Here is a 9,418-nt window from a genome sequence, read left to right as displayed (position 1 = left end):
GCCACTTCCAAAAAAGCAATCAGCAAGATTTTAATGATAATACATTTTACTTGTAATGTAGTATTTTTGATTCTTAGTTTCTAAATTTACTTTAATAAATGATCTGAGTACTTCTCCCACCGTTCATGATAGTGACTGACAACACCGAGCTGGCTGCATACATGCTTTTAACATACAGTATAATACAGACATATTTCATACAACTGTAGGATGAAGTTTTATTTTGAAATTTATATCATCACACTGAGCTATTCCTTTTGTCCAAATGTACAAAGCATTTTATTGTTTGCTTAGACAGTGACTGAATAGATAGGGGACCTGCAGGGCCCAAAATAACAGATAAAGCTCAGGAACAACAAACAGGTTTGGACATGCAGAGGAATCCAGGTGCATTTGATATGGGGGGAGATTCGTAATGCCACAAGTGCAAACATCAGAAGCAAATTGGATGAAAAAAGATCCCATCAAGTTTACAGGAGAGCAGGTTAACTTGAACAAATAGCATGAAAGACATGTTCAAGGTTCTGAGCGTGATATCATTGCGGAGCATGCGTATATATAAACTTCCTGCAGTCATTCATCTGTGGCTGCTGTTTGTTGTCCTCCCACTGGTTCTATGTGCTTGTGTCTGTTGCCCTGTATGTGCTGAGGGCTGGGCCCTGCAGGGCTGGGCCCTGCAGACCTCCCTCACTTGCAGGTGGCTTAAAAGGAGCAGAGTCCGGCCTTTCTCACATTAACTCCTCTCCCGCCAGAGTAAGCAACCACCTCCACCATGTCCTACACTCGCCCTGTCATGTACTCCGATAGAAGCTTTGGCTTGAAGAGGGCCCCCAGCATGTATGGTGGTGCTGGAGGCTCCCGGGTCCTCATCTCCAGTGTGAGTGCTCCGAGAAGCTTCTCCTCTGCTGGTGCAGGGTTTTCTGCTGCAGGAGATAGCTTCAACCTGAGTGATGCCATTGGTATCTCCGACAATTCAAAGATGACCATGCAAAACCTGAATGACCGTCTGGGTACTTACCTGGAAAAGGTGCGCAAACTGGAGAAGATCAACAGTGACTTGGAGCACAAGATCAGAGAGTTCTTGGATTGCAAGACCAAACATGAGGGTCAGGATTTCTCTGCATATGAGGCCAACATCCATGATCTGCAAGACCAGGTGAGACCAGGTTCTGATTCTGAACACAGATTTGTTTCTATCATAAGGTAAGTTTTATGGCAGATGCACAAAAGAAAGATGAGAAAGGTGAGATTATGTAAAAGCATCAAGATTAGAATGCTGCCTAAGTCTATGATGCTTGGTTTGTCTGAATGTACGCCTTATATGGTGTACAAATTGTTTCCCATACAAAAGCTTACACCTCACCAACATGAAAAGCCCTGCGGCAGGTGGACATATGTGTTGTTTTGTACAGGATGAATGCAGGTGCAGCCACACCCTAGTCAAACAAAGGCTATCTTAAGCTGTAAGCACTCAGGCTCCAGCTCTAGTTTTGTATGATGTGCAAACAAGAACAGAAAACCACTAAAGCATTGATGGGAAATTTGAGTTCTATTTGCATAACCTTGTTTTGTGTAGCTACCTCATGAATGTTTGTATTCATCCTCTCTATATACATATGAAAATGAAAAACCGAACAGTTCCCATAAAATTTTTGTTAAATTTAAGGCCAGTCTGCAGCCACACCCTTGTTTCTGCGTTATAGTTTAAAGACTCTTGATACAAGAGGATAAAATAAAACAAGTCTAAATCTATTCATCTTTTGTTTTCAGATATTAGATGCTACCCGTACAAATGGAGCTCTCTACCTGGCAATTGATAATGCCAAATTGGCTGCTGATGACTTCAAGGTCAAGTAAGTGTAGAATAATTGACACTGGGGGTTGGGCCCAGATATTTATTTGTTCATTTTGGCCACACCCAGGTTATTCTCTGATACTTGACCAGTATTTTTTAAAACTGCCTTTTATATGAGAAATTACAATACTAGGTTATACTATGTATAAAATAATCCATTGCTGATTGTTAGTAAGAACCAACCTCTGCCTCTGAGAGATAGTAGTCATTCTTTGCAATGGACACCAAAGTTGTTTTTTTTTTTTTGCCAGAAATATGTAAAGACAGGCCCTTCTAAAGGTTCAAACAGATACAGCTAACTGACTGCTGCTGCTATACAGGTATGAGAATGAGCTGGCCATGCGTCAGAGTGTGGATGCTGACGCTGCAGGGCTGAAGAGGGTCCTGGATGAACTGACTCTGGGAAGATCTGATTTGGAGATGCAGATTGAGGGCCTGATGGATGAACTCGCCCAACTTAAGAAGCACCATGAGGAGGTGTTCTCAAAACTGCAAACTGTACAAACTAATAATAAAATAAGAAATTATATATTAATATTATTTATTTTAACCCATGACATTTGAAGGAAAACATCCAAATTTCTACTTAAAAATATTTCTCTTTATTTGCAAAGAGGAAAGCAAAAAGCCTGGCAACATTTGCAGTGTTCCAAGCAACTTTAATGCATCGTTAAAAGACCAAGGCGTTTCAGCATAAAGCCTTCGTCAGGGCCTATAGAAAACACACAATAAGAAGTTCCATAAAAGTACAAGTATAGCAAAAATCTTTTAAAAACAACCAATCGCATACAAACTCATACATGTTGGCCAATAAAAACATGCACATAAGCAAATTAAGTACATGGTCATGTGGTCATAGGGCAATCACATTCAAGAATCAAACTGACAAAGGGGCAACGGGTGTGTCCAAAAACTGACACAGGTGACACCACATATGTGAAATAGCATAAAACCAAAGAGAAACAAAAGGTGCACAAATGAAGGCCATGAGCACACAAAACCACACAGGTTTTAGACCCTGATGAAGGCTTTATGTTGCATTAAAGTTGCTCAAAACACTGCATGTGTTGCCATATTTTTTACTTTCCAGTTTGCTTTTCTGCATTTGTGCACCTTGACAGTGGGTGAAGTTGCACCAGTAGCTTCTGCTGTGTCATTATTTACAAAGAAAAAAATAAAGTGACTTCCAAAAGGTTCAAATAAAAAATATTATTGGTCATGTTTTCAAGTAAGTCTTCGTAAGTTTTTGTGACTTGGTGTCATAGCACATGGTAAAATCAAAATCAAGGCATTAAATTGCTTCAAAATTCTTGTTGTATATAAAATGTCTTCATTATTTTGATGAATCATTTATTTTACATAATGTCAATCCCAAGTTCAGACTTTTCAAACTGTTAAATTCATCTGAAGAATAGTCCAGAGAGGCTTTAATATAAAATGATATATAAAAAAGAAAAGCACAGTATCTTGGAATTCTGCCTTGAAAACCAAAATCATATAGCCATGACCATCTAATGGATTTCTAAATTATTTATGCACTGACTGGATGTGCTTTCCTACAGGATCTGTTGAATCTGCGGGGGCAGATGAGTGGTCAGGTGAACGTGGAGGTGGATGCTGCTCCTCAGCAGGATTTGTCTGCCATCATGGCTGGAATCAGAGAACACTATGAGACTGTTGCTACGAAAAACGGCAAAGAATTGGAGGCTTGGTTCCAGGCCAAGGTGAGCAACATAAACCTTCTGATGTTGGGGAGCTCTTTACTAGATTGTCATAGTTCAAAGCAAACCCACCTCAAATATAACTTTCTTTCAGGCATAATGTATTTATAACAATGTGATACATTTCATAATAACTACCAAAAATACATCTAAAGAAGTGAAATTAGCAATTGCATGAGGCGAAACTAGTAGTACTATGTATTTCCAGAGAAAATTGAGTTTTTTTTTAAATTCCTTTCAATACAATTAGGAGTTTAACAGAATCTAGGGATTGCCTAAAGAACTGCAGACAGACAACTCAAGACTTCCTTCTAAGTTCTTGACCGTGCTATATAGCACAATATCAACAAGTCCTCCAACCTAAATCATTGTAGAGGCTGGTTTTCCCTAGTCTCTAGTGGGACCCATAGGAGTGCCTCCTGTAGCAAAAATATGCCACAGACACTGTAAAAAAAAAAAAGAAGTTTCATTTACAAAGTATAACTCTATTAAATCATCTGAGGTCAGTTCATTAAGCAAAGTGAGCACTAAAAACACAAAGGGATGTGAAAAAAAAGTGACAAACAATAGAGTGTCATCTGCATGCATGTTGCTGTATGAGCAGTTTTAACAGACTTGTATCTCATTCAGAAGGCATTTCTGACATTTTTCATTGTTTATTTTATATTTTTATTGTTTTACAGTCTGAGTCACTCAATAAGGAGGTTGCTGTGAGCACAGAATCTCTTCAGTCATCACAATCTGAGGTCACAATGGTGAAACGCTCACTGCATGATCTGGAGATTGAGCTCCAGTCACAGCTCAGCATGGTGGGTTTCTGCAAGTTTTTATTCTTTTGTTTTCATGTGGATCATCAAAGTGTCAAAATCCCCTCACATTGTTTCTTGTTCCCTTCAGAAAGCATCCCTGGAAGGAACCCTTGCTGATACCCAGAACAAATATGCCAACATGCTAGCAGGTTACCAGAGAAATGTAACTGCTATGGAAGACCAGCTGGGTCAGTTGAGAGCTGACCTGGAGCGTCAGAGACATGAGTACCAGGTACTGCTGGACACTAAGACCAGGCTGGAGAAGGAGATTACAGAGTACAGGAGGCTGATCGATGGAGAGCTGTCAAAATAAGGTAACCAGTCCATAATGGGTCGATACTGGGATTTTATCAGTAAATGATCGGTGTCATACTGCAGCTACAGAAAAACATCAGAAAGACAGTTACAACAGGACAGCAGTCAAAAACTAATATTTTTTCTCTTCCAGAAACTCAGGTTTTGGGAATGTAACAAAAAATCCTTAATAATCATATTATGAAGTAAGCATGCCCTAATGTTCTGTGGAGGATTACACACTGTCAGATGAGATGAACCAAACGGCAGCAGTAAAAATGTAAAGTTTAAATGTGTAAATCAGTGGGCATGAAACAAAAGAACAAACATTTTCAGTAACAAAAATGTATTATATAAAGATATATCAATTAAAAATAAGGTAGAAATATAGAAGTGATTATGCCATTAAACCTGATGTTAATTCCAATTAATTTAATTAATTACTGGTGGTATGGTAGTACATGTTAAACAATTAAAAATACCAACACTGTTAGCAGCTTTGTTAGCTTGTTGATCTGAGACAACAAAATGATAACCTTTGTTTCTGCATTGTCCTGCAGTACCCTTGCCCCTTCTTTGACTTCCAACTCGTAACGTGATGATTGTCACCAAAGAGATCAAGGATGATGAAGAAATCAGCTCTGAAATTCAAACTAAGTGAAACAAGAAAACAGCTATCAAAATGATGTGAATCATTCCAAGAAATACATAAATAAAGCACTTGATAAGTAGAAATGTGCATGTTAGTATCTGTTCTCTTAATACTTATTATTGTTGTACAATAGCTGTGGAGTTGGTGCTTTTTTCCGGTTCTCTGGCATTATAATGCCTGCTCACTTTTAACCAAAGTAAAATGTGTTGCTGTGGAGCAGGTTGTTGATTTCAGAGGATCAGTTCAGATTTAGTCAAGACCACAAGTGCCACAATCAGAACACATAATGTATTATATTATATTGTCAGAACATTAATTACATCCACAGCCTCATTGAACCCTGTACATATTTACTCTGTCCAGTGTGTAATTTGGGATGAATAATTATAAATCCATTTCATATTCTTAAAGAGTTCTTGGGGAAGGAGGATTACTTAGGTATTCAACATTTCATTTCAGATACTTTATAAGGCAAGGAAGAAAAACAAAAAGCAGACACGTAAAATGAAGTTAGATTTCAGCTTTATTTAGGTCATTTCCACATTACAACAAAACTCATGCAGACACAAGATGCATCAGTGTCACCTTTGCAAGGCTGCACAACAACCACTGCGCCAGCAGATGTCACCCACGTGCTCAATGAATGAAGCTTCAAGTAGTGAACCAATTTTCAATACAATGGTCCAAAAGGGTTCAAAGCTTCATGGGGCTTCATATGGCCATCACTACAGCCGAGGAATCCACAACGAGATGTCAGAGAGGGAAGTCCGATAACCATACAAAGAAAACAGTCTGAATCACGAGGGCAAGGCAGAATCGGTGGTCTAAACAATCAGAGGTCACAACAGGAATCACCCCAAAAAAAAAAAAAAAAAAAAAAAAAAAAAAAAAAAGCAAGAACGCTGGAAAGTCTGCACAGGAGTCAAGAACAATCTCACAGCTTTCCAATGGGGGGGACGCTGCCTATAAAGGGGTGAAAACAGGTGAAACCAATGAGTGCTGATTAAAGGAAAAAGTCTGAAACTAAGGTGATACAGAAACAGGAAGTAATGTCAAAATAAAAGCATGAGAACGGAAGCCGACGGGACAGAATCATGACAGCTTTGAAAATGCAAATCCAAATGCACTCAAGGGACTTTTACCCCAGGGACAGGTCTTGGGCTTTAGTTCCTGGGAAAAACAGCTACCAGGTACTTTCTAGTGGAAACACGCCCCTGCTGGTGAAAAAACACCACACTGCAGTCACACTGCATATCATGTGACAGACTGACAGCAAAATAGCAATACACATTAGAACATTTAAAAGCATAAATCAAATAAATTAAAGCTGTGCATTAAGCTGATGAAGGTCCTGTCTCATTGCTTTAGAGCAGGGGTGTCAAACTCAATAGCACAAAACTCAAAGCACACATTAGGTCATGGGCTGAACAGGATAAACATTTAATGAACAAACTAAAACTAAACGTTTCTGAACATAAATATGAATCGGCCTTGAGTTTGACACATGTGCTTTAGAGTGTGACAATGTAATATTGCAGTTACTTCAAATATATGACCAAAGTTTATATATTTGTAAGTTGACAATCGTGCATCTGAAATGTTGTCATGATAACAATTACATTGACTATTTTCATTCAAAAAGGTTGCTATTTGTGAAAATTAAACATCTTCTACTTGTTTTAGTTGTCAAAATGTTTTGATTTTTTTTACTTTTTAGACTTGCAATTGCTAAGCAACATTCACAAACATTCATTAGCTACTAAAATACTGCTGAAGCAAATCTGAACAAAGTGTTTCCATAGTGTATCCTTGTTCCCAGAGGCAGCCTGAGAGCTGGGTCTGACCTTTGCATTCCAATCACATAAAAATGACATGAAAACTTAACTTGAAGCTTTCTTAATCAGTCTGTCTGCTCAGTGATGTTTGCCTTCAGCCTGGTGGCTCCACTGCTGGGCAGTCAGTTTGGTCCTTCTTTAAGGAAAGATTATACATACACTGGTTAGTTTATCTTGCTGTCAATAAGTTCGTCTACAGTATTCAGGACCAAAAAGAGGCTGCACCTTGTATTTGATGGCAGTTAAGTGGTTGTGTCCTCTGCTTTTGTAGTGAGGACAGAGGTTGTCACTCAGGTTCTTTTGTTATCTATTAGTTTGGAGACTATAGTAAATGAGGTTTGTGGCAGAGCTTGACTGGACTAAAGGTTGAGTGAACGATTAAAGGTTTGTGGCTGCACTTCATCATTTTTCACCTGTGTTGTTTATTGATTCCGAGGCTGTTATAAACAAAAATTGCATGGCAACGACCACATAAGCTCTACTACACAGCAAGTCTGATCTGGATCTAAGTAATATTCCATTTCTGCTGATCCAGAATGTTCACATGTATAGGGTTCACCGAAAACCCACTATGTTGAGACAACAAATAATGCTATAAACATGGATCTAACACCAAACTGTAGCTGAAACTCTGCTGATTCAGTAGGGTGTCCACAAGTATGATGTATCTTCAGTAGCTGCTGCACTAGATCCTGAAGAAAACTACCATTGTTTAAAAATTGTTTTTCTTGATTAGCTTTCAAATTAATGATATCAATGTGATTTCAAATGCCAGGGGTAAGTTTTCAGTCTCAAGGACTCCTATTATCAAGGTCAAACTATCATGGGAATATTACAATTACAAGAATCATTTTCTCAAAACCTTAAACACAAATCCAAATACTCAAACTAAATTCACAAAACCTCTGATTCATCTGGCAAAATGAAGCACTTGCTTCAAAACCGTGTCACCAGCACTCAAAATCAAACAATGCTTTCAGATCATACACAAATGAGTCAATCATATACCCCCTGCAGCTGTCATTAGACACTACATCAAAAAAAGGAGAACACAGCATCCAGGACATGTAGCTACAACAACAAAAAAGTTTATTATATAGTGAATTGGCAAAAAACCCTCTGGTGTGGCAGATCCAGCCTTGACAAGACTGCACGTCTATGTCACTGCAAGGCAGTTCCATTGCCTGTAAGAGATGTTCCCTGGTATATGGGTTTCGGTCATAGACTTTCCACCGCCATGCAGAGCAAAACTCTTCTGTTGGCTTGAGGAAAGTGCTGTATGGTGGAAGGTCTTACTCTTCCTCATCCTTTTTGTCCAACACCTCATATTCCTCTACCTCTCATATTGTTATCCATAGTTGATGGATGTACCCGTGCCATCTGTGCACTTTGAACTGGCTTATGATTTGTACCTTCTCATCACATAATTAGAAACAAGTGTGAACAATTTTGAATCGTTGTGTGTAAACGATGACAACTGTGCTTTAGTTGTGTTTAAGTTCTGCTGTCCTCTGTTTAGTGTTTTGCAACACAGGTTCATCACAGTGCGAATTGTGTTTTAGTGAGAATGTGTTTAGAGTTTAGCAAAAAGAGTGCATGAGATTTGTTAACAGAGTCTATGTGCCTGAACTTGTTTAAGGTTTTGCAGAAAGAGTGATTTATTCGACAAATTGGTTTAGGCTGTTGAGAATTTGGTTCAGAGAATGGGGTTTATTGTTTTAGCAATTGTGAAAAACTGTAATGGATTATTTTAACAGTTATTTTCTTATTTGACTTAACTGATTATTTGTGAAGGCTCTCTTTAGAAGTTTTAATATTTCATTTTTGTGCAAAAGCCACCCTACTGAATCAGCACATAACTCTACTGAAACAAATTTACAGAATCATACTTTCATCTTTTTCACTTGTTCTCTACGGCCTCACCACAAGGGCACAATGGTAGCATTTGATCATATCACGAATTTTCTCATGGTTGCCATGAAATTTTAGTTTTTCAGATGTTTTCAGCACTTTATGGATTTTGTGTCCATGTTGACAACGAATGAAAGTTTATGATTGACCTTAAAAATGTCATTTGTGGAAGAAGATTGTGTGATGCAGTTGAAAGTCCCAAACCTGCTACAATTGGACCTTTTGTGTGTTAACTGAAAAGTAAAAAAAAAAATGTAGGTCTAAAAGTTACACCATTATTTTTTATCTAAACAAAATATTAAAAATATTTAGGTGTGTCGACTGTTCAGTGGTGTTCAGCA

General features: G+C 38.2%; 1 protein-coding gene across 1 annotated transcript; it reads left to right on the top strand.

Moving 5' to 3' along the window:
• Positions 1 to 835: 835 nt before the first annotated feature.
• On the top strand, positions 836 to 4,759 carry LOC109967538 (keratin, type I cytoskeletal 13-like). The gene is made up of 6 exons (XM_020613184.1): positions 836 to 1,156; positions 1,771 to 1,853; positions 2,176 to 2,332; positions 3,418 to 3,579; positions 4,260 to 4,385; positions 4,474 to 4,759. The coding sequence occupies exons 1-6, from the start codon at positions 836 to 838 to the stop codon at positions 4,696 to 4,698; spliced, it is 1,074 nt and encodes a 357-aa protein (XP_020468840.1). The 3' UTR covers positions 4,699 to 4,759.
• Positions 4,760 to 9,418: the final 4,659 nt, after the last annotated feature.

This window comes from Monopterus albus, unplaced genomic scaffold (genome assembly GCF_001952655.1).
Source record: "Monopterus albus unplaced genomic scaffold, M_albus_1.0 scaffold131.1, whole genome shotgun sequence".
In the NCBI taxonomy this organism is placed as follows: Eukaryota; Metazoa; Chordata; class Actinopteri; order Synbranchiformes; family Synbranchidae; genus Monopterus; species Monopterus albus.
The sequence above is the reverse complement of the archived record's forward strand: the minus strand, read 5'-3'. Positions and strand labels throughout refer to the sequence as shown.